The sequence below is a fragment of the Mastacembelus armatus genome, chromosome 11 (assembly GCF_900324485.2).
Source record: "Mastacembelus armatus chromosome 11, fMasArm1.2, whole genome shotgun sequence".
Taxonomy (NCBI): Eukaryota; Metazoa; Chordata; class Actinopteri; order Synbranchiformes; family Mastacembelidae; genus Mastacembelus; species Mastacembelus armatus.
This window is the reverse complement of record NC_046643.1, coordinates 720,183-748,152: the sequence shown is the minus strand read 5'-3', so window position 1 is coordinate 748,152 and position 27,970 is coordinate 720,183. Positions and strand designations below refer to the sequence as shown.

The following is a 27,970-nucleotide window of genomic DNA, read 5'->3' as shown; positions in this document are numbered from 1 at the left end:
ATGATAGATGAATATTAAGATTTGTACACCCAACATACAACTATGTTGGTATGAGGGATCTTTTTTCTTTTGTATATGACCTCTTTCTCAGAGCCCTCTTATCAAAAGCTAAACAGTCTCTCCCCCTTTATATAATCAAATGCAACTGAGTCTGATTATGAATTGGTCTGCTAATGACATTTTGATTAATCAGCCAATTACCCTGTCAAGCAAATGTTTTAAAAAGAAAAGCCATCACAGTTCCCTCAAGCTTACTGTTGATTGTAGGACAAAAGAAAGAAGTGAACTTTCACACTTGAGAAACTGGAACCAAGAAGTCATGCCAGTAATTTATCTGTGAATAACAAATTAATAAACAAATTATTTCTATTGTGAAACATAAAACAAAAATTGGAAAATGAATTTGATTCTTTTCCTAGCCTTTCATATTTATTTTTTTCCTTCCTTAGTTTAAACTTACTGTCTTCCTTTCTTAAAAGTTTGACTTTATTTAATTCTTGTACATAGAGAGAGCTTAGTGAACTAGAGCCAAATTCGTTGTTTGTGTGCACAAACTTGGTCAATAAAGATGATTCTGATTCTGACTGAAAATGCAAAAGCCATTCTTCACAGAATAAATGAGGCAGGTATAAGACTGTTGTATTGAACTGTACTTGAACTAGTTGTACTTTAATAAATAGGCAAAGTAGTGTATATTGTAGTCATATGCTTTGAAAACGTTGACAGATTCAAATTACTCAAATATGTTTTACCAAGAAAGGGACACATGTGAACAATTTGTAGCAGAGTGGAATATAAGGTACTGTCTTTAGCTCAAAAACACACAAAAGAAACTATATCCAGACACGCTAACGTTGGGCAGAAATGTATCAAATATGGTTAATCACAGTCAGAATATATTCAGTCCTAGAGGTGAGCAAAGGTGCCGGGAACAAATGAAAAATCCAACGTCTCAATAGATTCTAAGCCCAACGACTCAGGTTTAGCGCTAAGGAATGCAGTGTAAAAATAACGAACTTCATTTCCAAGCAGCCAATAGAGGGTAGGTAAAGCTTAACAGGTAAAACCACTTTCTTTTTTAAACCCTCCTCCCTCCATTAGACAAAGTACTGTTAATTGGTCTGATCCTAACTACACTAAAGAGAGCATGAGGCAAGAAAGCTCCAGCCACTGATTCACGATTACGCGGGGGGATCAAAACTAGGTCTGTGAGGCGAGGTTTCGTTGTTCCCTAACATAAAACAGTTGATTTTCAAGTCATGCTACTCTACGCTTTGTAGAACGTACGCCCCAGCGTCGCAGCTGTAGAGATGAAATTGAGTTTTAATGTTTCACATACTTCTTTGGTGTCACCTAAGAGTAATGTTTATAGTTCCCAAACTACCAGATTAGGAAAAAGCACAGGGCACGATGGATAGCAAAACGGAGCATGGTGTCAGCTAGTGTGGTCATTTCAACAATCATTTCTGAGCATCAGTGATGTAAAGAATCTTTTAACACTCACCGTAACTGGTCGAGGCAGATGACCGCCCAAACTGATTCCAGTTGTGCTGAAGGTTTTTTTCTGCTTCGTTTTCACTCTCCACCATCGCCAAATGCTTATGAGGCACGTGCGCCTTGATATATTATTATGATTTGTGCGCTATAAAAATAACTGAATTGAATTAAAAGCACGTTAACCTGTATTACTGATGTGCTGTTATGTTAGCTGGCTAACGCCGAGCAGCAGCATGTAAGGCTTTTTCATTCATGAGCCGTCTGGATAGAACACAGATGTACCAGCTGAAGCCAGTGTCACTCACCTCTTACATGGGGTTCTGATGGCGGTGCGGCTTGCATTTTGTGAGGAAATGAGACTCGCATCAAGCTATCTAGCTAACGTTAGCTAATCGAGCAACCCTTTGCTACATTTGCTTCGGTGTCACAGTCACACTGCTTGAGCATATGGCAAGCCAAACGATTACACCGCGGCTCCGCTATTGCCTGCACCTCTACCTCTGATTCGTATGATTCCCCTAGCTCTTCTCCTTTATTCAGAACCAGTGGCTGCTAATGTTAGTAGGCTGCAGTGTGTGTCACGACATCTAGCTAACGAGCCACGGGGATCTATATCCACAATGACCCGTTACAGTGAGAAGTCCTTTCTGTGTCTTAATTCAGTTTCTCTAACGTTACTCTAAATGGGTCTAACACAGGCTATCTCTTCAGATTGTAAAATGACGGCATTTTTTCATTTGACAACACAAAACTTCACTTCTGCATTATCGAATCATTTAGGACTGAGTTGTCATAAGAGTGTTCTTTCTGTAAATTTGCTAAAACAAACATTCACATTATATAACAATGGACAGACAATACGAAAATACGACACATTTAACCCCTACTGCTTATTTTTAATTATATAAAAACTACACTTTTTAAATTTAATTTACATATACTTTAGACTCCAGAAGATCCCCGCAATCCTAAACTCGAATAAGCGGCTGTAGATAATGAATGGATATAAACTATTTTAATTATTCAGACCGGAAGTGCTTTTAGGCGAATTCGCGTCAATAGTCTGCAAGGTGTTAACTCTCCTTATCTTAAAACTCAGTAGCACCGAAATCTAAAAGCTACACGAACACTGGACTCAACACTACACTTCCCATAATACAACTAATAAATAAATAGTCTAATATATCATACATTTGAAAAGTTTAAAGATTATGTTCTTTTATTCCCAGCTTTTATTTTGGTGGATTTATTTTATATATTATGGTGCAGTATATTTGCCTTTTTTGGAATTCGTTTCTTAAACATAGCTTATGTTTTGTTATTGTGTGAAAAGTTCACTCAACAGTCTATTAAGTGACAATTCCCATGTCACAGAAAATTCAGCTTATCTTGAATCACAGGCCAAACACCTCAGCTGATAGACACATGTACACTGCAGTCCAGTCATGGACATATCCAGGTTAAAACCCCAACAGTGGCAGTAACAAAATGCTTTTAGTCAGGTTTATTAAAATATCAATATTAACAACTGCTGACAGAGAAGCCCTTTTGTGATCAGAATTCTTACAGGCTATGACAGGACATAAATACCGCTGAACTGATAAAAACCATCATGACATCTATATATTAATAAAACACATTTATATCACTTTCCTGGGGTTCCTGCAACCTGCTACCTCTCCTTCTGTGGGCGAGTACTATACAGTGTAGTATCAGTTTAACAGCAAATACTTTATCTGAATATACCAATGATGTTATGCAATGTCTCCTTTATTCAAGCAGTTTAGCATTGCCAACATTATCAATAAAGTTAATCATTTCTGACATCCAGCAATCAACAGTTACTGTAACAACTGTTAGCTCTAATTATTTTGCTGAGTCTCTTGCAGCATCTTCAGCTGGTCCTCAATGGTCATCAGTTCTTGCTTCAAGGCTGACATCTGGATATAAGAGTTCAAAGTACAAATTACATGGTAATATTTACACAGTTGTCTAGCTGTATGCTAGTAAACATAGTTAGACAACATATAGTTAAATATATAATTATTGCATGTAAATGAGTTAAAAATAATTACATTTACATTAAAGTAGATAACTAATGTATTTTAAATTAGTTCAATGAAAAAGAAACTTAATCATTTCAGAACTATAATCTCTTTATGTTCAAATGTTCTTAATTTTCCTTAAAAACCTGTGAGATTTTGTCTGTTGGTAAATTTATTTCCTGTCAAGCTCTTTAAGTATTTGATATACAAACCTATATTTAGAGTACAATCTTTACATCTCCTGACCACATTTTGCGTAACAGCAACAGCGTACTTTGGCAAAGTTTAATAGCAATCAAGCTTGTGAGTAATTTGCTACCTTCTTCAATGCTGTGCTGGTTAAAATACCAAGTTGCAAAGTCAGAAGCAGTTACTTATGTTTTTAAATGCAAGGATGTGTAAATATTGAATTGTACATCATTTCACCTCCAGGGATTACCACTGTGTCTTTTGTTACTAGTAGTAAGCCTCCTCTTTGGCAACAACACTGCTGCAACTGTGTTTTAGTTTATAGTCAGTAGCCTATTGATGCTCTTGTACCTTCTCCCATCTTTACAATATCTTGTTTATCACTTGCTTAGGAAATTCCAAATCGTGTGGAGCCTGTTACCATGTCGCATTAAGCATGACCCAGGGCTAAACAGTGGTCTTCATGCAGTTAACCTTTATTGGAGATTATAATTGTAATCATCATGATTCTTCTTTTCTTTTTGGCTGCTCCCTTCAGGGGTCGCCACAGCGAATCATTTGCCTCCATTTAACCCTATCCTCTGTATCCTCCTCACCCACACCAACTATCCTCATGTCCTCCTTCACTACATGGAAGAACCTCCTATAGGCCTCCTTCCTGGCAGCTCTAACCTTAGCATCCTTTTTCCAATGTAGTAATCATCATGATTGAACATCATGATTACTCACCTTTATTGCACTGAAGTTGTACTTTGAGGCCTGTTTTTTTTTTCAATGCAGTCACTCTAATTATGTTTTAATTATACATAAGATTATACATAAAATCAAACATCACAATATGAAAACAATCATTCTTTAACTATATACGATCCCACCTTCATCAAGAAGTTAAAAATTTTACTTGACAAGTTATTTTTCTTGATGTTCTCATTTTAGTATTTTCTAAGTAAACAGGTCTAAGAGTCTACAGCCATACTAACAGCGTGAGTATCATATACAGTGGTGTGAAAAAGTGTTGGCCTCCTTCCTGATTTCTCTGAATGGCTGAAGAAAAACAAAATGAAGACTTTAGAGTGGCCTAGTCAAAGTCCTGACCTGAAACCGATTGAGATGCTGTGGCATGACCTTAAAAAGGTGGTTCATGCTCGAAAACCCTCCAATGTGGCTGAATTACAACAATTCTGCAAAGATGAGTGGGCCAAAATTCCTCCACAGCGCTGGAACAGACTCATTGCAAGTTATCGCAAATGCTTGATTGCAGTTGTTGCTGCTAAGGGTGGCCCAATCAGTTATTAGGTTTAGGGGACAAACACTTTTTCACACAGGGCCATGTAGTTTTGGATTTTGTTTTCCCTTAATAATAAAAACCTTAATTTAAAAACTGCATGATGTGTTTACTTGTGTTATCTTTGACTAATATTTAAATTTATTTGATGATCTGAAACAAAGTGTGACAAACATGCAAAAAAATAAGAAATCAGGAAGGGGGCCAACACTTTTTCACACCACAGTATTATGTATATAAGTATATACATAATGACAATGCTAGCATGCCGAGTTTACACAAATATAATTCTATGTTCATCATTTTAATGTAGCATGTTTGCATGCAATATTCTCTGCACACGATGAATACCTGTATCCATTTAATAAAAACGGATATTTTTACTGATTAAGTAAACAGTTTATCTGTTGGGTGTGCATGAAATTTCATAGAAATCCATCCAGTGAGATGAGATGTTTCAGTCTGAACCAAAGTGGCATCTCTGATGCCATGCAGACTGTATGGAAAAAATGTAGCAAAGCTATTAAAATGGAATAGCACAGACCAGAAAAGGGCACAGAACAAAATTATAGTACAAAAATATAAACTTTACAACTACTTTATACCGGTTATAAATAACCCATAGCAGCTCACCTGCATCTAACTGCCCAGTGCTCACCTTATTGTCCATCTGTTGCCTGACATGAGCAGGAACCTTGGTCAGATAGTTTGGAGACTGAACTCTGAAGAGGATATTCTCCAGCTTTGGAATAAGCTTGTCTCTGCGGTGAGAGAGCTCAAGGATCTGTTTGTCAATGTTCATGCCACCCTGAGACACAAAATAATATAATACTGTATGTTACAACATCATCAGCGTAACCATGAAACTTTAAAAAGTTGAGTGGTGTTAAACCATGAAACACACCAACACAAGGATGGTAGGCCTCAGATTTTCTGCATTCTACCATGGCAAATCACAGATATATCTGCAATTCATCCTGGACACAGTTTATAATGCAACATGTTTTTGAATAATGTAACTTGAAATGTTTGCAATTCAGTTAAAGTAATGTTACATCATCCAAAATGAGTTAATTTGAGCTTTGCCTGACCCAAGTGAAGTCTGCCACTATTTATGGAACAGGAGTTGTCTCATTGAGACACTATAGCTCTGTCAAAACACCCACACCTGGGGCCTCATTTATAAATGTGGTGTACGAACAACACATAGCCTGAAAGTGGTTTACGTCACTTCCCCTACACAGGGGGACACTCTGACCCATGCTTACACACATTGTGTAGACAAGGGGAATTGGGGACACAGATGGTGAGATGGTGAACAGAAGTAAGACTACATAAACAAAATGTGGGAGGAATAATTTTAAGTATTGGTGCCGCACACACATTTAATTTCACTCCATGTTATATGTTAGGTGATCTGTAATTTATAGAGGGAACATTGCTTACAGGTATACGTGAATGAAGACTAAACAACTCAAATCTTAAATCAAAATAAATTTTATATATTTATTTAGCGTGTTTATATATTTATTCAGTGCAGCGGTGATGGTAGGGCACTAGAAGGAGATGGCCCAAATGCATTGCATATAGGCTAGCATCAAATATCTCTACCATTATATAACTGCAGAATTAAGTGTAAATACAGTAACTAAATATTTTCCTTAAATATTTAAATACATCCAATATCACAGTCTGGAATTACAGCCATTAAGCTCTCATACAATCATTATACTCTATATCCTCTTATTTGTTCCAATTATAAAGCTTTTCATAGCAAAACCGGCATGAAGAAACGTGTTCACCTGTTACAGTTTTGTCTTCAAATTACTAGTAAGAATGTTGTAGTATATCTATAGATTGGAACACTTTTTCTTAAGTTCTGCCACTGTTTACTATGTCTATGCCCACTGACACAGTAACAGCAGCAACATGTTGATACTCGGACTGCTTCTTTTTATTAGTGATTGTGCTGCTGTGGCCACCAAACAGGTGATCTGTGATTTCTAGAGGGAAAATTGCTTACATCTGTAGGTGGAAAGGGCTTTATTAATATTTTTTGGTGTATGCCATTCTTGGCCTTTGGGTGCATGTACACTTAAGGAGTAAATAAGGGGTAAAGATCCTACCCTGTTTTATAAATGAGACCCCTGGTGTTTAACTCAACCTCAGCACATAGGCTCAGATGATCAACAGATAACCCTTTGTTGATGAAATGAATGTTATTTATTTCATCATTGTCTATAAAATATCAGACAAAAGCAAAATAAGCCTATATAATTTCTCAACTGACATCTATGGACTTTCATTGTGCTTATGAAAGGCACTTATTGGCTGCAGGAGTTGAAACATACCTGAACCTGAAGGTGTAGCTGGCATGTATGGTCCACCACACCAATGAGGCTTCCTTTAGGTGGGGGAGTGGAGTGGACTGAGACAATGTTGTCTGTTCTGTGAGGACAGTGAATATGGAGGCTAGAGGTGCAGCTTAAAGTCCTAACAGCGGACCCAAAGTGAAGAAGAACCTGAGCCTGGCTGGGTGAACACACTGCCCACACTGAAATACACAAGCAAATGGCTATTTAACCTGAGTACAGGCCCTGACATCTTTGACCCTTCAAACTATTTTGCAAGTCAGAGCAACAAACAGCCTAAAATGTCCAGTCTTCATTCATTGTGGGCTACAAACAACTCTGGAGTAAACATCAGCTCACAATCATAACTCAACAAATGGAGAATGAGCACTATGCGTTGAGATAAAAGAGGACAAAGAACTAAAAACCCAAGGATTCTGTAGCTATAGGAGCCATGAATTAGTGAAGACCTTAGTAATACTGTCAAGATGTTATTTGTTGTTGTCATTTTTACTTTTTACTGAAAGAGTAGTAGATCAAATGGGTTTGAGCAGACCTAATAGTTACTATACCTACCCTTTCAGTTGCACTGGAGTTAGTAGGAGAGTGAGTTGGTTTTTAAATACTTGGGCTGGCCACATGCTGATTTTTCTTTTCTACATTGTAACAAGCAGAACTTTTCCTGTTAGTCTATTGGATAATCAATAATCAAGGCCCATCTTACTAAGCCATTAAGCTTGGTTTATTTTTACCGCAGTCAGAAAATCATTGAAAGCCACCCTCTCTTCCTTTGTTTTGGGTTGGCTGTATTGTGTAGTGTTTATTACTGTCATTGAAATAAATTTATGCACCCCTAATAATGAACCTGAAAAGACCTGCACCTCATGAAGAATAATGATTAAAATCATATTTCAGATGAATAAAAAAAAAAAACATCCTAATTGACCACTGTTGTTTGGCCAACACACTAAGGCACATTTTTATATAATATGAGTATGAGCATGAGAAAAGATTAATGTATCTCATGCTTATGTGTGAAAATGAAAATAAACCCAACTCTGAATTTATTATTAATAATCCTCATCAATTTTCTTTCTTTTATACAAACAGAACTAGAATTATACAAAGCAGTCAGAACTTTTTTGAACTGTTAAATCACTTACTGGCAGGTTTTTCTTTAGTCATACCACACTGGGCTCGTAGTGAGCGGGCCACTCGGACCACTTCCTGCACCAGCAGGAAATCTCTTTCCTCTTCAGGGAAATGCCAATGTGACTGGGAGGGTGGAGAATGTTAAAAACACATTAGTGATTACACAAGTAAAGCCAAAAATAACAAATGACACTCAGGAGAAAATAAAAACCAAGCATTGACAATGTATATGAAAAGTAAATATGCAAAGTAGCAGAGTGATAATTTCCCTTACACTGTCTACTTTTATAGTAGGTTGGTATATTGCCAGATAAACAGTACAGTGTGTGATCTAAATGTCCAATACTAAATACACAAACTGCAACTAACAATCACCTACAACATGACAGACAGTCTCAACATGTAATTGAATAAACCGTCTAGGGGGCCTAGCGCCTCCCTGGATAGTTAAGGTACAGCGGGTAGTACCACTGAAAAAATGCAAAAGACATCCACATTTTTCACACATTATTTATCCACTGGGTGTGTAATAAATTTAAGAGTTGGCTTCTGCTTGAATTAATTTGCAGTGCAGTCAATATTACTGGCATCAAAGGTCATTCCCACACCTTCTCTTTTACTTATATATGGTTAAGGTGTGGAGTGTTTTGTGTTTCTGGGTTGTGTTGTGCTGTATAGTTCGTCTACAGATTAGCAACAAACTAGCTTTAGTCTAACACACCTGAAAACAAACTAAACTCTCTAAACAATTCATTAACCTCTACACATTCTGGTAGTAGTCAAGCACCTTTCTATTTTGACCGGTATTTATTGCTATTCCCAGACTTAGCGCTCGTTAGCCTACCAGTTAACTTAGCTAGCTAGTAGCATGGCTTCTCCCTCTCCTCTCTCTCCTGCTCGGTGTGCCACATGTTTAGTTATTCCTCTGCCTCCTTAAGTGATAATGATACTTGTAATAAGTGCAAGGTTCTGCTAGCTTTGGAGGCGAGGATCACTGATTTGGAAGCGCACCTCCGCACCTTTGAACAAAAGCCAGCTAGCCTAGCCCCATTACCAGGTGTGGAGCCACCAAGCTCAGGGTCTGTTAGCGGTCCAAGGGCAGCTCCTGAGCAGCCCAGAGGTCACTTGGTATCAGAGGAACGTCATTAAAATGGTTCCAATCCTATTTATCGGACAGATTCTAGTTTGTTCATGTCCATGATGAATCAAAAAGTTAGTTATGGAGTTCCACAAGGTTTTGTGCTAGGACCGATTCTGTTCACCCTGTACATGCTTCCTTTAGGCAATGTCATTAGAAAGCACTCTATTAACCCTCAGGGGTCGACGAACCCAGTGCGTTTTGTGGCAGCTTCTCCCAATAACGCCAAAACAAACCTAAATTACTCTGTCAATTTTGATCATACAGGTAAAAGCAATATATCATTCGAATTTGCAAAGGGTCTAGTTTTAGTTGTATACACTCATAATAACAACGATAATAATAAAAAAGAGTAAAAACAGTCCGTTGTTAGGATGGCTGAGGTCCTTCACAACCTTCCTGGCCCTGGTCCGACACCGCTTGCTGTAGATGTCGTGCAGGTCAGGGAGCTCGGTGCGAATGGTACGTTCAGCTGACCGCACCACCCTTTGGAGGGCTCGCCAGTCCTGAATGGTGCTGTTCCCGAACCAGAAAGTGATGCTATTCGTCAGGCCGTTCTTGATGGTGCAGGTGTAGAAAGTCTTTAGCAGCTGAGAGGGTAGTTTAATGTCCCTTAGGTGTCTCAGGTGCCGGGCCTTCTTCACCAGGGTGTTGGTGTGGCAGGACCAAGACAAGTCCAGCGTGATGTGAACACTGAGGTACCGGAAGCTGTCCACTCTCTCCACTGGGGTCCTGTTGATTGAAGTCGGATCCTGCTTTGTACTGAAGTCCACTATTAACTCCTTAGTCTTGCTGACGTTCAGAAGTAGGTTGCTCTCCTGGCATCATCGCTCCAGATTTTCTCTCCTGTAGGTAAGCCGTCTCGTCGTCGTTGGAGATCAGGCCCACCACGACAGTGTCATCAGCAAACTTGATGATGGTGGTGGATTCCTCCAATTTAGAAGTGAGCGTGGAGGGAACTGAAAGTGTTGAATGCTAAACTGTAGTCTACAAAAAGCATTCTTGCATAATTCCCTTTTCTGCAGTCCAGGTGGCTTGTTGTGTGGAGGTGTGAAATGGCCTCCTCAGTAGGGCGGTTTTGTCTATATGCAAATTGAAGTGGATCCGGCATGTCTGGTAGCGTTGCAGTGATGATGTCTCTGACCAGTCTTTCAAAGCACTTCATCACCACTGATGTCAGGGATACCGGGCGGTACTCGTTGAGGCAGGCCGGCTGGGGATTCCTCGGACAGGAACAATGGCGGACTGCTTGAAGCACGAGGGGACTACAGACTGTTCCAGGGAGAGGTTGAATATCAGATGAACACCGGTGATAGCTGGCACTATACCCAACCTGTGATGCCATCTGGTCCTGCTGCCTTCCTGGTATTCACTCTCCTGAATGCCCTCCTCATGTCACGCTCCGAGATGGTGAACGTGTGAACCTCTCCGGCTCTGTCAGAGTCAATGCTATTTATGTTGGAATTGGACTCTAGTTTCCTCCCGTAGCGCTGTTTTGCCTCCTTTGCCTCCGTTCTGCGCACTCTGTCAGATGCAGCCTTGTAGTCATCCATGTTCCCAGTGGCGAGCATGAGAGAGGAACAATGCTCGCGCTGTCGCACCAGTGGTTGTTCACCATTAGACACACTCCACCTCCCCTTGTCTTTTCCGACTCCATTGTTCTGTCCCATGCAGTAAACCAAAAAAGACTCGGCCGGCTGGATGGCGTGGTCCGGTACGGCTGGGTTCAGAAGCAGAGAAGGTTGCAGTCCCGAATGTCCCTCTGGAACCTGACATTTGCCCTGAGGTTGTTGAGGAGGTACGTTGGCTAACAGAATACTAGGTAGTCAGCCTGTTCCTGACGCTGGCTCATTTTCCTCGCGGATGCCGGTACGGGTCACGTCCATTGTTCTTCCTCAGGATGTCGCTCGGCCAACATGGGTCCAGGTTTAAAAATGGTAAAAGGTGAGTGCATTGTGCACCAATGAATAAGAGTGGCTCTGATATACGTAATGATGGTCATCTTACAAAAAGAAACTGGTGTTTATGTATAAAAACACAAAAAATAAACAAAAACAAGCAAAACGGAGCAGTCGTGACGGCAGCCAACCTCACCGGCGCCATCCTGGAAAATATATTAGCTTCTCTTCATGTGTCTCTCCCTGTATAATACAGAACAGAATTTAAAATCCTTCTTCTAACTTCTTCTTCATGATCAAGCTCCTTCATACCTTAAAGACCTCATAGTACCATATTAACCCAATAGAGCACTTCGCTCTCAGAGTGCAGGTCTACTTGTGGTTCCCAAAGTTTCCAAAAGTAGAAAGGGAGGCAGAGCCTTTAGCTATCAAACTCCTCTCCTGTGGAAACAGCTCCCAGTCTGGGTTTAGGAAGCAGACACTCTCTGTACTTTTAAGGCTAGACTTAAAACCTTCCTTTTTGACAAAGCGTATAGTTAGGGCTGGCTTCAGGTAACCCTGAACCATGCCTTAGTTATGCTGCTATAGGCTTAGACTGCCCAAAGACCATCGGTGCACTGAGCTCCCCTACCCTAACCCCCCCCCCCCCCCCCCCCCCGTATATTCCACCATTGAATGTCACTAACTTTGTGCTCTCTCTCTCCCCCCTAGTTTGTGCTTTCCCCCTCTGTTCTCTCTCTCTCTCTGTACCTTCTGTAGGTGTCCCTGGTCCTGGAGCTGTACATTGCTGATGTACAGTTACTGGTCCCACCAACCTGCAGTGTCTATTTGTTGTTTATTGTTGCTGTTCTTTTCTCTCTCTTGCTTCATCTAAATCATCATGTCTCTTAGACCCCATCTTGACCACACTGCTCAAAGACACCCTGCCTGTAATCGACCTGTAATTAGACTTGGTAAATTTATCTCTAGTATCAGGCTACGTACCACAGGCCTTTAAGACTGCCGTAATCAAACCCTTACTCAAAAAGCCTAGTGTTGATCCAGGAGTCTTGGCTAATTATAGACCAAGATTCAGGGGTGGAAAGTAACAAATTACATTTACTCACATTACTGTAATTGAGTAGGTTTTTGTGTACTTGTACTTTTTAAAGTAGTTTTTAAAATTGTAATTTTACTTTTACTTAAATACAGACTAGGCTTTATATTACTTTAAAAGAATGGAAAATCCAATGTCTCATTTAATAGAGGAAGATCAGTCAGGATTCATTAGAAATAGACAAGATAATATCAGGCAAGCGCTCCATGTTATTGAAAATATAAATAAAACAAATCCAGCTCCATCATTCTATGCTTGGATGCTAAAAAGGCCTTCGATTTAGTTGGGTGGGAATTTCTATTAGGCACTAGTGAGATGAGAGCAGTATAGACGTTATTTTTAGCTCCTCACAGCACACCAAATCTTACTGCTTAAAACTGCATTTTCGAGGTTGGCACTGTCCATCTTGGACTCTTTCGCCATGGAAACTTCGCTCGCCCAATTGCAGCAAGAGCATAAAAAATTGCGGGCCAGGCTGTCAGATCTCGAGGGGAGGTCCAGGCACAACAATGTAAGAATTGTTGGCATCCTTGAAGGTGAGGAGAAAGGGAGGCCAACTGAGTTTGTCTCTAACCTGATTCCTGAGCTGCTGGGGAATAACAACTTTCCCAAACCAGTCGTTATTGACAGAGCGCACCGCATACAACAGCCCAAACCACCAGAAGGTGATTATCGCATGATAATTGCACTGTACATCTAACACAGGAGAAGGAGAAGATTCTGCGGCTTGGGAGGCAGTGCTCGATGGAATATGAAGGATAACCGAATCCTGGTCTTCCCTGACTAGCCTGCTGAGGTGATGGAGCAACGGTGGAGCTTTCATGAGGTGCTGCAGCTGCTGTCTTTTGATCAGCAATCCCAGATGGGAATGAGGGTAACTGCGCTTCGTTTGGGGAAGCTTTGGGTATGTTAGTGTATTTGTTTACTGTTAATGTTACTGTTTTCTGCTGTAGGTTGGCCTCCAGACTGTATATTAAGATTGTTTCTCACGATAATGAACAAGTTACCACATATAAATAACATTCCTGATTTTATATCCTTGGTCTCGTGGAACGTACATGACCAAGGTCACCCTATCAAACAAGGCAAAGTTTTTTCTCATTTGAAATCACTGAAATCTGACATTATATTTTTACAAGAAACCCATGTTAAAGCCAACACAGGAGACTCAGGTTTAATTGGATCTCGCAGGTTTATCAATCACCTTTCACATCAAAAGCCAGAGGCGTTGCTATTCTTTTTCGTAAGACTGTGTGCCAGGATCCGTGTTTTGAGTTCCTGTTTTGTGCTTTTATTTTGCAGGTTCCTTTAGGATTTGGTTTTGTTCTGTCTTTTTCCACTTTACTTTGACCCAATTAGTTGATTGTTTGCACCCATGCCTCGTTTGTGTTCTTCCCTTCTTATACCTTTGTTCAGTCACAGTTCTTTGCTAGATCATCTGCTCAACATGCTTTTGTTTGCGATCCCTGCCAGACATTTCATTTGACTGCCAACTGCCCAGAATTGCATTGCCTTTTCCCTTTTTGGAATTTTGATCATGGACTGGTTTTTGTTCTCCCAAGTTTAAGTTAAGTTATCTGCCTCTGTTTTGTATGTGCTTTTCTCCATGTCTTGTGTTCCTGTTTAGCTCTCTGGCGTTCATGTTTAGTTCCCTTGTTCGTGTCTTGTTATCCTAGTGTTCATGTTTGCCTCATTCATGTTTAGTCTCTTTGTGCATGTCTTAGTCTGGTCGTGTGTCTTCTGCTTGTCTCTGTAGTCCGTGTCCTTGGCTGTGTGTGTAAGTCTGGTGAGTCCCCGAGGTGTGTATGACCCCAGGCCTTCGACCTTGTCTGTTTGTGTGAGTCTGGTGTGTCCCCGAGGTGTGTGTGACCCCAGGCCTTCGACCTTGTTTGTCTGTGTGAGTCTGGTGCGTCCCCGAGGTGTGTGTGACCCCAGGCCTTCGACCTTGTTTGTCTGTGTGAGTCTGGTGCGTCCCCGAGGTGTGTGTGACCCCAGGCCTTCGACCTTGTTTGTTTGTGTGAGTCCGGTGTGTCCCCGAGGTGTGTGTGACCCCAGGCCTTCGACCTTGTTTGTTTGTGTGAGTCTGGTGTGTCCCCGAGGTGTGTGTGACCCCAGGCCTTCGACTTTGTCTGTTTGTGTAAGTCTGGTGAGTCCCCGAGGTGTGTGTGACCCCAGGCCTTCGACCTTGTCTGTTTGTGTAAGTCTGGTGTGTCCCCTAGGTGTGTGTGACCCCAGGCCTTCGACCTTGTTTGTTTGTGTGAGTCTGGTGTGTCCCCGAGGTGTGTGTGACCCCAGGCCTTCGACCTTGTTTGTCTGTGTGAGTCTGGTGTGTCCCCGAGGTGTGTGTGACCCCAGGCCTTCGACCTTGCTTGTCTGTGTGAGTCTGGTGTGTCCCTGAGGTGTGTGTGACCCCAGACCTTCGACCTTGTCTGTTTGTGTGAGTCTGGTGTGTCCCCGAGGTGTGAGTGACCCCAGGCCTTTGATCGTGTTTGTTCCCCCCTTGGTGTGTGTGACCTTGACCCTCTTGTCTCGTCTCCTGGACTCGTGTTGTCTTGTACCTATGTCCCTTTAGTTTCCTGTGTTCATGTTTTGGCTTTCTTTGAGTTCTGTCTAAATAAAGTTTCCTTTTAACCTTGAGTACCAGAGTGGGCAATCCTTGGTCCGATTCCTAACCCCCCCCAGCAGCAACCCTGACACTGTGCCTTTTAGATTTCAGTCATCTACAACCGACTCAAACAGCAGGTTTATAATTCTAACTGGGCATATCAACTCATTTCCTGTTACACTGGTGAATATATACTGGCCAAGCACAGATGATCCAGCTTTTTTTTTTCGAAAGGTGTTTGACCTGATACCAACAATGATTTAAGTCACATAGTAATAGGGGAGATTTTAACTGTTATTTGGACCCATATTTAAACAGATTGTCTTCTGCCCCACCATCTCATATTCTTGCTGTAAAGACCATTAACAATTTGATGAAGTCAAAAAAAGTGGTGGATATCTGGAGACTGCAGCACCCATCTGAGCGTGATTATTCTTTCTATTCACATGTGCACAAATCATACACACGGATCGATTACTTTCAAAATCGACTCCAGATTAAAACTTAAACTTAATTCCCTTATTAGTCCCACAATGGGGAAATGCCATTTCCACCCAAGTGCACGCACACAGTAGTGAACACACAAACACACCGTGCACACACACCCGGAGCAGTGGGCAGCCAATACTGCAGCGCCCGGCTGCAGGATGCTGAGAGGGTGCCTACACTGCCGGGGAGCAGTTGGGGGTCCGGTGTCTGGCTCAAGGGTCTCACCTCAGTCGTGGCATTGAGGGTGGACAGGGCGCTGGCTGTTCACTCTGCCGGACCTGAGACTCAAACCTGTGACTTTCAGGTTACAAGTCCGACTCCCTATCCATTAGGCCACGACTGCCCTAGATTAATCTTTAACACTAATCTTCATCTTCATCTTCATCTTAAATTGTCCTTCTCTAGACAAGCCTATAGCTGGCGTTTTAAACCCCTATTGCCTCGAGGACCAGGCTTTTAAAACATGTCACCACGTAATATTGCGGTATCTTGAGACCAATAACAGGGAGGTGAACAACACAATACTTTGGGAAACACTTAGAATTGAATATAATTCTATTCTGGGAGAACAAATAGGCAACATGTTCCTTAAACTTAAGTCCCACCTTTGCCCACTTTGAGCTTGGTGACAAGCCACAAAAGTTTACATTATTAGAGATAAAGACAGTTAAAAGGAGAACAAGCAAAACCAGCCATTTATAAAATCAAATCTAAATCTGGACAGATGCTTACAGACTTAAAGGATATCAATAAACGTTTCAGAGAATTTTACTCAGAAATGTACACTTCCAAATCAACAGCTACACAGGAGGATTTTGATTTTTGATCGGCTTCAGTTTCCAAAATTGGATGCAGCTTTCAAGGACAATTTGGACCTGGATTTCTCACTGTCTGAGTTACAGGATGCTATTAAAGCACTCCCTCCACAGCAAGGTGGCGGGTCCGGATGGGTTCAGGCCAGAGTTTTATAAAGTCTTCCAAGAGGTCCTTGCACCCTCTCTGCTGAGAATGATTCGAGATGTGTTTAAAAACAAACAGCTTCCAACTTCTCTCAGCGAAGCAAATCTTTGTGTTCTCTTAAAAAAAGACAAGGATGAAACAAACCCGGGTAGCTACAGACCTATTTGCCCTTCTAAATTACGATATCAAGGCAATTACAAAAGTTCTAGCAAACCGGTTTGGTAAAAACGTGCCCAGTGTGGTTCACCAGGCTCAAACAGGATTTATTTCAGGCAGGTACTCCTTCTGCAATGTCTGTAAAATCCTATGCAAATTAAGGCAAAGATGACAGAGCTGCAATACTGTCCTTGGATGCACACAAGGCATTTGATATGATATGAGATTTGGATTCAGCAACACTTTCATTGAATGGGTCAAAATACTATACAGCAACCCTAAATCCTCCATTTTAACAAAAGGGGACAGATCCAGTCCATTCTGCCTGCAACGTGGCATCCACTAGGGGGACCCATTGTCTCCCCTGCTGTTTAAAACATAGCAATGGAGCTCCTGGCTATTGGCATCAGGGAGCATCCACATATTAAAGGTATCAAGTCAGGCAGCTCCGAGACCTGTGTGACCCTGTACACAGACAACCTCCTTGTCTCTTTAGCCAACCCACTGGTTTCCATCCCCATCCTATATATAAATTCCTTCATGAGATGAGTCATGGAGAATACTCCCCCTATCTATGATCGGTTGGGTAAATGCTGTCAAAATGGTAAGCCTATCCAGGTTTCTATACCTTTTTCAGAATTTTCCCATATACCTAAAATCACATCTTTTTTTAAGAAACTTGATTCTATTAATGGGAGTGTGAGGTTACAAATTCCACAGGATATCTAAGGCTCACCATCACAAACCTTCTAAAAAAGGTGGTCTAGGACTGCCTGTTTTCAAACACTACTATTGGGCAGCTAACTCCAGGGCTCTTACATACTGTAAGTGTAATGGTGCTAAGGATGAGGAAGACCCTTCGTGGCTACAGCTGGAAGATGCTGCTGTTAACATGTCCTCACTTCCTGCTCTTTTGTTTTCTGACCCCACTCCAGTAGCCAAATTAGTTCAACAAAAATTCATTATGAGAAACTCCTTGAGAATACTAAATCAGATAAAAGCCCGCCAATAGCTTGCCAGGTTCCCAACATCTCCATACATGAACCCATTTGTCAAAATCATTCATTTTTGCCTGCACGGTTGGATGGGTTGTTTGCGGTCTGGAGGGAGAACGGCATTAGATCTTTTTCAGATCTGTACACTAACAACCAATTTGCATCATTTGCTCAGCTAAGCACTACATTCACCCTCGCAAACTCACACTTTTTTCGCTACCTCCAAGTCCGACATTATGTTAAGGAGAATTGTTCGCATTTTGATCCTACCTCCACCATCCATCCTTTTCTTGAGACTCTCCTGCTCCCTCAGGACTCCATACAACTAGTATCAAAATTGGTCGGGTTTTTCACAAATTCAATTTCCTCTGACTTTATTAGAGAAGCTTAGGCCAGGCGCTTGAATTCTGAAATATCAGCAGAACTTTGGGAGGAAGCACTGTCTTGTGTTCATGCTTGGTGTATTAATTCACGTTATAGGCTAATCCAGTACAAGGTGCTGCACAGATTGCATTACTCAAAAACAAAGCTAAATCGTATCTTCCCATCTGTATCCCCTGTATATGATAAGTGTCATACTGCTGAGGGTTCACTAGCACATCTTTTCTGGTTCTGCCCTAAATTGCACAATTTTTGGTCAGCTATATTTGAGGAGCTGTCAAAAGCCTACTCCAAACACATTCAGCTTCATCCTGACCATATCTTGTGTGTTCAAGAGACCAGGTGGAAAGGTAGCAAGGCCTATAGATTAGGAGCAGGGTTCAAGGTGTTTTATCATGGTGTGGATGGAAAGAGCAATGGAGTAGAAGTTATCCTGAAGGAGAATTTTGCTAGGAATGTTCTGGAGGTGAAGAAAGTGTCAGATAGGGTGATGACTCTGAAGCTGGAAGTTGAAGGTGTGATGTTGAATGTTGTCAGTGGTTATGTCCCACAGGTAGGATGTGAGTTAGAAGAGAAGGAGAAATTCTGGAGGGAGATGGATGAGGTGATTCACGGTATCTCTAGTGATGATTGGGGCAGACTTCAATGAACATGTCGGTGAGGGAAACAGCAGTGACGAGGAAATGATGGGTAAGTTTGGTATGCAGGACAGGAATGCAGAAGGACAGATGGTGGTAGACTTTGAAAAAAGGATGGAAATGGCTGTAGTGAACACATTTTTCCAGAAAAGGGAGGAGCATAGGGTGGAGTGGAGGCAGGAGCACACAAGTTGATTACATCTTGTGCAGATGTGGTGCAGGACATGTATGAGAGCTGTAAGAAAGTGGTGAGGTGTGCTGTAGGGATGACAGAGGAGTTCAAGGTGGAGGTGGGACTGCACCAAGGATCGGCTTTGAGCCCCTTCTTGTTTGCTGTGGTGATGGACAGGCTGACAGATGAGGTTAGACAGGAATCTCTGTGGACCATGATGTTTGCAGATGACATTGTCATCTGTAGTGAGACCCTGTACCTAGGGTCAACAGTCCAGAGCAACGAAGAGTGTGGAAAAGAAGTGAAGAGACGTGTGCAAGCAGGTTGGAACGGGTGGAGGAAAGTGTCAGGTGTGATGTGTGACAAAACAGTGTGAGCAAGAATGAAAGGAATGGTTTAAAAGACAGTGGTGAGACCAGCAATGTTGTATGGTTTAGAGACAGTGGCACTGAGAGCTGGAAGAGCTGGAGGTAGCAGAGCTGAAGATGTTGAGTTTCTCTTTGGGAGTGACGGGGATGGATAGGATCAGGAATGAGTACATCAGAGAGGGACAGCTCATGTTAGATGTTTTGGAGATAAAGCCAGGGAAGCCAGATTGAGATGGTTTGGACATGTTCAGAGGTGGGACAGTGAATATATTGGTAAAAGAATGCTGAGGTTAGAGCTGCCAGGTAGGAGGCCTAGAGGAAGACCAAAGAGGAGGTTCTTGGATGTAGTGAAGTAGGACATGAGGATAGTTGGTGTGGGTGTGAAGGATACAGAGGATAGGGTTAAATGGATGCAGATGATTCGCTGGGGCGACCCCTGAAGGGAGCAGCCAAAAGGAAAAGAAGCAGTATTTGCTAAAGATTCTGTTTTTGACTATCACAAAATGTTGGCTTCAGAAAGAAGCTCCTACCTTGAGTGTCTTTATTGGTATTCTAAAACATTTACACCTCCTTTAGCAGATGACCTATGCTATGCAGCTCCAAAAATAGATTGGAGAAAAATGATGGGGAAAATGGTCACCCAATCCCATCCCAATGACATCTTAATTTGTGTTAATATTTTATGCACGTTATCTCATGACCCTATGTTGGTCCCTTATTTCCTTCTCCATCATCCCTTTTTTCTCAAAAAATTTCACAATTTTGTGGTTACACCCCAATGTAAATATTTTGAATATGGAGTAGATTGCATCTACTGAAGGAAAAACCTTTTGTTATTGTAAGGAAGATTGATGGCTGTAGTCCTACCAGTTTAGAGGAACAGGGGTACTGCTCTAAACACAGGCTGGTCTGCGCAGCAGGTCCAGGTCTGAATGGCTGCAGTCTCTGCCACAGCTCCTCGGTGATGAAGGGCATAAAGGGGGAGAGCATGACCAGAGACATAGACACACAGTGATAAAGAACACTGCTGGCCACCTGTCTTGCTCTGCTGCTGTGTTCTGTGTCAGTCTTGAACACTGCTTCCTCATCCTGCTGGGATAGCACAGGCTTCACATACTCCTGCAGAACAGACACACAAGCAGAGAACAAAATTAAGCTGGTTACATTTCTTCATTGAAGTAATTATTGTCAGCTCAACTCAGGGAGTGGCATTAATCATGTCAATGCGTTCACATAAATTCTCGATACCGTGGAAGTGATGGAATGAATAAATCAGGTAAATATACAGTATCACCCTTCCTTTGTAAACCATGTAAATACAACAGCAAATACAAAGGGAACTCAGTATTATCCAATTTTTAATGTGTACTTTCTTAATGACACCAAAGTGTGCCTATAATGATCTGTATGAGCTATGTTCCTTACCATGTAGACATCACACAGACTGTGGACCCAGAAGGAATACAGGGCAGATGTGACCGTGTGCAACTCATAAGCTTCAAAGCCCTTCTCACATTGTAATACTGTGCTGTAGAGTCTAGAGCAGATCCACCGGTCCATGCTGCTCAGAGGAGTTGTCTGTACAATAGATAAAGGAAAAACGCAACCAACTTTTATACATATCCAGTATATCTTTATCTGTACATCTTAATTAGCTTAACATTTTAGATTACAAATTTCTTATCTTGAAGTGGAGCTCTATCTAGGTTTCTTTCATTGTGTCACTGTAGACATTGTGTCTGATTCAATTTCAACTCAATTCAATTTACATAGCGAAAAACCCAACAAATGCCTCTTCAGCAAGCACTCGGCAACAGTGGGAAGGAAAAACAGAAGAAACCTCTGACTGAACCAACCAAGCCCTAACATAAGCATTATAAAAACAAAATAATTTGAAGCCTAATCTTAAAAGTACATGTAGCCCAGGCTAAAATTTCATTTATAGATAGTAATAAATAAGAAAGTAAGCCACTTGCTTATTTAAGCTGCAAAGTAAGCTTTAAAGCTTGCAAAGTAAGCTGTTTACTCACTACATGGGTCGGGTGCTACATACAGCTTAGAGGTCCTGCTCCAGCAGCTATTTTCTGCAGTAGCTCTTCCTGCAGCTCCCCACCCAGCATGAAGCTGATGACACTTGCCCTTGCAGACCTCCCTTGATTCGTTGCTCCAGTCCTACGAGAGCAGTAGTACCCTCCCCTGTTGCCGTACAGGTGCCGCACAAGGTGAAACTCACTGGTCACTGTATATAATAATAATAACCTCATAATAACCTCATAACCTCACTGATTGAATGCCACACTGCTATTTTTTTGAACACACCCCTTTCAACTAATTGCCCAATTGCACAGCCTTAAGAGCGTGCATATCATATATCGTATTTGTTTTCTGAGAATCTACTGCACCTACTGGTAACTTGTTTGCCATGTAAAATAAAAAATATATTAAAAACCTGGTTTATTCTGGTTAGTCACATTGTACTGCTATTAGTTTGAACAATACTGTGCCATTTACTCACTTCCTTACCACCAAAGCCTTTCTCTACCGCTGGTCAGACAACAAATGCACACAGAGATGGGTCACGTACTCATCAATGAGTTTTGGAATAGATGGAGGAGGGAGTATTTGCTGGAAAACAGGACTAATCACAGAGCTGTTCTCAGGAAGAGATGTACTAGTTAGGTCCTGTGCTGTGCGCACTCCAAATGGGACAATTTTAATACAATATTACCAACAATATTATCCCTTTGAAGTTTCAATACATGAACAGTCTTCTTGGGGGTGGGGGGGCATCCCTTAGATAGCGCTGTTGCTTTATTATGGATGAGAGGACACTAAGTTGCATTGTTTTCAGCGAGGAAGAGCCAAGAAAAGTATGCACTTTTGCTTGTTTTAGTAAGAAGAGCAACATGAGTTGTAAACAATTGTGTTGATGCAGCAGTTTATTCAGTAAAGCTAATTCAAATTGAAACTTACATTTATTTCCAAGTAGTTGCAGTTAAATCCACAACAGAGCCGGTGTTCTGCGCTTTGTCAAATGGACTCCTGAGAGTGTACTATTTGGTAGAGAGGGCTGTGCCACTTCCTATTGTTAGTAGGTCACTGAAAGCCCGAGGTGAGTTCAGTTTTAGAGCAATAAATTCCTTAAAACTCCCTTCTTCAGTCTTGGAATGTGGACATATTCCTCCCTTAGGTCCGCTACATACTTAGTTTCAGTTCTATGCAGCTAAAACCTGGAATAATCTTGATTCTTGCCCTTGTACTTTTAACTTGTCTTTTATTTCTGTGAAGCACTTTGAATTACTTTGTGTATGAATTGTGTTATATAAATAAACTTGCCTTGCCTTGCTTTGCCTTATATTGTAATAGTAGTTGCAGTACATAACAGATTATATTATGGGCTCTATGCTTGTGCTGTGCTGTCATTCTCAAACAGTTCAACAATCAGGGTTATATGGTAATTAAGTAGGAGATGTTCAGATTGATATCAATCTCATGTTAAGTACAAAGCGGGACATGGTTAGTCTAGCATAAAACAGGTATCTTGGGTTTGTCTAAAGTTTAACAAATACATCTACCAACAACTCTAGTAATAATAGTAATAGCAGTAATTATAGTAGCAATAAAAATAAATATGAGCAGGTAAGTGAAGTAAATAGTAAGATGCTGTATGTGACATTTGTGCTGTAAAGTTCAGATCATGTCATCAGTGGTGTGACTTGACAAGTCAGTCTGTATTTACTGAAGTTATTTGGGTTTGCTGGGTGGAGTTTGCAGCAGTATTCCTTCATACACTAAAGTACAGTAGCTCATCACTGAATATGTTGCGGCACTCAGACACTCGGTGTGAGGTGCTTTTTATAGTCACTAACTATTTGGCCATCATCTCTCTTCCTCCACTAAGTGCAGAAGCAAAACAGAGATGGCCTTCCTTTGCACTCTGTTTATTCTCTTCCTATATGCTGTGGTGCCAGTGCCCAAGCAGACCACATCATAGTTGCCAATATACACAATGGAATGTGCCAAAGGAATGGGATAGCATTCCTATAGAAGCTCCACATCTAGATTCTATCATGTGGCCCCAAAGAGAGGTATCAGGCCATACTGTCATTATGCTTCAAGGCCCGCTACAAGATGACCCTCCAACTCTAATCTATGACAAAGCACACCCAGTGGTTTCAGAGGTACCACTTCAGAATGGGCAAATCCTGCCATTTTGTTAGCTAAAGCCCAGTGGAGGATCTTTCACTGGTAGAATTTTTAGATATCAGCCACTTCTCTCTGCCATAGTACATAGGGGTTTGTCCTTCTGTGATGATTCTTGTTTTCTTTTTCATCTCATTATGCCAGGAGGTATCTGATGACTAGTAGGGTGTCAATGTTGATAGCCCGGACATCGCTGTTCCCATTGGGCTGTCTTCTCAGGACTTGCCTTACTCTTTGTCAGTATTTGGCAGTTGCTGCTCTCTTTGCACCCTCTACATGATACCCATATGCCTGCAGGATTCCAAATCACAAATCCATTCATGATCAAGCTCCTTCATACCTATAATTCAGTCTTTGCATTAATGCCATCCAGTTAGAGGTGGCGACTGATTGTTGCTCCATTCCATAGTCAGTATGTGTAACCACTATTGATAATGATATGGCTGAGGGGGTTTAGGTCTATGCAGAACAGCAGCAGGGACAGAGCATCTCCTAGATGCAGCACTTGATTGACTTAATGCAATTGTCTTGGAAGTTGGGCTCTAGGCTTGTTTTCCACATTTCTGTTGAGTTCTTAAGAGTCCGATTGATGATGTACAGTTTCAAGCATTCGAGGATCCACTGTAAAATTGGTTCAAAATGTCTATTACTATGACTGTTCATCATTTGTACCGCGGCACAGCATATGTTACACTATACTGTCTGTAGGTGATGCTCAGTTTACACTCATGTACAGCACCCTCTGCATGCACAGACCATGCTGTAGCCTATACTATAATAAATGTGTACTTAGAAACTGAAGTAAAGAAAAAGCCCTGTGGTCAGTGTTTGCTGTAAACTGTGATTGTGTGTAGATCTTCTGTTACTTTATTACTGAACTGCAAATGTAGATTCATTTTGTAAGGGACCTATTTAATTGTATTCCGATGTATCATACTTTCTGAATGAATGACGCTTTTCACTACAGTAATACACAGGTATGATAGTAAAGGTTTGGCGAAGGTAAGTAACGCTGCGTTTTCATGCAGACCATAGTTCATTAACCTTTGAAGCTGCGGTTTTAAGATAGGAAGATTAAGACGGCAATTTTTATTTTTGCTGTGAGACTGCACCTAAATCTTTAAGTAAATACAATTTAAGTCAGAAGACTGACTTTTATATGCTGAAGAATCAGATATTTTGGCAGTTTGAACATGTCGACAGTAAAATCACCAATGTTATATCAAGACTAAAATGTATTTATATGTAAACAGTGAATATATATATATAGTAGGGGTGGGAACATTTAGAAGAAGAAGAAGAAGTACTTTATTAATCCCCAAGGGGAAATTCAGTTGTTACAGCAGTTATTAAATTTGAGATTATTTATATTATATTGATTAATAGTAATTCATAAAGTAATTAATAAAGTAATTAACTATTTATTTGGGGGGGGTTTGTGTGTGTGTATGTGTGTGTGCGTACATGCATGCGTGTGTGTGTGTGTGCGTTATTGTTTATATTGAGGAATTATCGAGTCTTATGGCCATGGACACAAAAGACTTCCTGAATCTTTCAGTCTTGGCTTTAGGGGGAATTAGTCTGTGGCTGAATGAACCTCCCATTCGCCACAGTTCCTCATGAAGTGGGTGGGCAGGATTGTCCAATATGGAGTTTATTTTGTCCACCATCCTCCTCTCTGCCACAGCCTTCAGACTGTCCAGTTCCAGTCCAACAGCAGATTTTGCCTTCCTGATTAACTTATTTAGTCTGTTGACCTCACCAGCCTTGATGCCACCTCCCCAGCACACAACTGCAAAGAACAGTGCACTCGCTACTACAGACTGATAGAACATCTTTAGTAGCTTGTTGCATACACCAAAAGAACAGAGTCTCCTGAGGAAGAGCAGTCTGCTCTGTCCTTTCTTAAAGAGTGCATCTGTATTGTTTGACCAGTCCAGTTTGTTGTTAATGTGGACTCCAAGGTATTTGTAGGAGTCCACAATCTCTACTTCGTCTCCAAGGATGGAGACAGGGACTGGGGTCTTCCTGTTCCTCCTAAAGTCCACCACCAGTTCTCTGGTTTTCTTGATGTTGAGCTTTAGACAGTTGTTGTTAAACCAGTATTCCTCCTCGTTATTATTGTTGATGCATCCAATGATTGAAGAGTCATCAGAGAACTTTTGGAGGTGACAGGTTCCTGAGTTGTAGCAGAAGTCTGAGGTGTAGAGTGTAAACAGGAATGGTGCTAGTACAGTTCCTTGAGGTGCACCGGTGCTGCTCATCACCACATCGGATATGCAGCCATCTAAGCGAACAAACTGTGGCCGCCCATTGAGGTAGTCTTTGATCCACTCCACCATATCTGCGGGAACTTCCATATCCCGCATCTTTGCACTTAGCCGGTGGGGCTGAATAGTGTTGAAAGCACTTGAAAAGTCAAAAAACATGACTCTCACAGTGTTGCCCTGCCTCTCCAGATGGGCGTATGCTCTGTGCATTAAGAAGATGATGGCATCTTCCACTCCGATGTGTTCTTGATATGCAAACTGCAGGGGGTCCAGAAATTCAGACAATTGAGACCTCAGGTGTTGCAGGACCAGTCTCTCAAACACTTTCATCACATGTGATGTTAGCGCTACTGGTCTTAAGTCACTAAGGGTACTGGGACGGCCTCTTTTTGGTAATGGGACAATACAGGAAGTTTTCCATAACTTAGGCACCTTTTTGAGCCTCAGAGAGAGGTTGAAGAGTTTCTGAAAAACCTCTGCAAGCTGTCCAGCACACACCTTAAGTACTCTGGGACTGATCTCATCTGGTCCTTTTGCTTTGTTGGCCTTTAGTTTAGCTAGTTCCTTCCTCACCTGTTCTGTGGCAAAGGCTGGGCCTGTGTATTGTGTTGATGAGGAGTCAGATGATGAAGGCAGGGGAGGAGTTATTGGAGGTGAGGTATACTTCAATGTTGTATGGCTGCAGATAGAGGAGATGGTATCAGTAGGCAATGGGGAGGCAGCATTGGCAGAGATGTTGGGTGGGGTGATGTGAAGAGACCCCAAGGCATCAGCTAAGGTGGTGTAGGGAGGAGGGATGGCGTGTGAGGACAATGGATCAGAGTAAGAAGCAGAGGTGGTGTCAAATCTATTAAAGAACAGGTTAAGTTCATTAGCAAACTTTGAGTCTCCTTCCACAGCAGTGTGCGACTTCTTATAACCAATCATTATTTTCATCCCATTCCACACCTCTTTGATATTGTTCTGTCTCAACTCGTGCTCTACTCTGTCTCTATAGAGCTGCTTTGCCTCCCTCAGCTTCCTCTTGAGTTCCTTCTGTGCGGCTCGGAGTTCCTCCTTGTCTCTTGCCATGAATGCCCTCTTCTTCTTATTGAGGAGGCCTTTAATGTCCTTATTTATCCATGGCTTATTATTGGGGAAACAACAAACTTTTTTGGATGGAACAATATTGTCCTCACAGAAGTGGATGTAATCTGTGATGCAGTGAGAGATGCCTTCGATGTCCTCACCATGAGCGTCCATGAAAAGGTCCCAGTTTGTAACCCTGAAGCACTCTTGCAGGGCCTCCTCAGCATTCTTTGACCAAACTTTCACATATCTCTTGGTAGCAGACTGCTGTCTTACTACAGGCTTGTATGTTGGTACTAAATATATTAAGTTGTGGTCTGATCCACCAAGTGGGGGTAGGGCTGAAGAGCTGTATGCCTCCTTCACATTGGCATAAAGGAGATCTAGAATCTTATTTTCTCGTGTTGCACAGTCCACATACTGTTTGAAGTTGGTCAGAGTTCCCGAAATACTGACATGGTTAAAATCCCCATTAATTAGTATAAGGGCACTGGGGTGTTTTGTCTGGAGACCAGCAACAACTGTGTGGATGATGTCACATGCACTCTGTGCTGCAGCTGATGGAGGAATGTAAACAGTCACAACAATGGCGTGTGAAAACTCACGGGGCAGGTGAGGCATGGCCTCAGTCCAACCACCAATAGCTCAATGTCTGGAGTACAGATACAGTCTTTTACTGTTACATGTCCAGGGTTGCACCATTTAGAGTTAACAAAAACTGCGAGACCACCTCCTCTTTTCTTGCCGCTCTGTTTCCCTCTGTCCGCTCGCACTAGCGAGAACCCAGGCAGTTCAAGCGAGCTGTCCGGTATATTTTTATTCAGCCAGGTCTCTGTGAGGCAAAGCAAGCTACACTCTCTGCACTCTCGCTGGTTGCTAAAGCTGTAAGTTCATCCACTTTGTTGTGGAGTGACCTCACATTCCCCATAATAATTTTTGGGAGAAATGGTTTAAATCTCCTACGTTTTTCTCAATGCTTCACTTCTGCTCTACAGCCCCTCCTGCGCCTCCTCA

General features: G+C 41.6%; 2 protein-coding genes across 4 annotated transcripts in view; both read right to left on the bottom strand.

Moving 5' to 3' along the window:
* mgat1b (alpha-1,3-mannosyl-glycoprotein 2-beta-N-acetylglucosaminyltransferase b) overlaps window positions 1–2,111 on the bottom strand; it is an 82,605-nt gene extending 80,494 nt beyond the window's left edge. The window contains exons 1-2 of one of the 2 annotated variants that reach the window (XM_026299758.1): window positions 1,803–2,111; window positions 1,505–1,642 (exon numbers count right to left, since the gene is read on the bottom strand). The gene's annotated coding sequence lies outside the window, so the exon portion shown is untranslated. The remainder of the gene's footprint in view (window positions 1–1,504; window positions 1,643–1,802) is intronic. The other variant, XM_026299757.1, reaches the window with a different exon arrangement.
* Window positions 2,112–3,248: 1,137 nt separating this feature from the next.
* vars2 (valyl-tRNA synthetase 2, mitochondrial) overlaps window positions 3,249–27,970 on the bottom strand; it is a 60,382-nt gene continuing 35,660 nt past the window's right edge. For both annotated transcript variants that reach the window (XM_026299666.1, XM_026299668.1), the window contains exons 25-30: window positions 20,841–20,993; window positions 20,283–20,534; window positions 8,531–8,642; window positions 7,368–7,570; window positions 5,675–5,824; window positions 3,249–3,437 (exon numbers count right to left, since the gene is read on the bottom strand). In XM_026299666.1, the coding sequence (XP_026155451.1) occupies window positions 3,360–3,437; window positions 5,675–5,824; window positions 7,368–7,570; window positions 8,531–8,642; window positions 20,283–20,534; window positions 20,841–20,993 (948 nt within the window). In that variant the 3' untranslated portion in view covers window positions 3,249–3,359. The remainder of the gene's footprint in view (window positions 3,438–5,674; window positions 5,825–7,367; window positions 7,571–8,530; window positions 8,643–20,282; window positions 20,535–20,840; window positions 20,994–27,970) is intronic.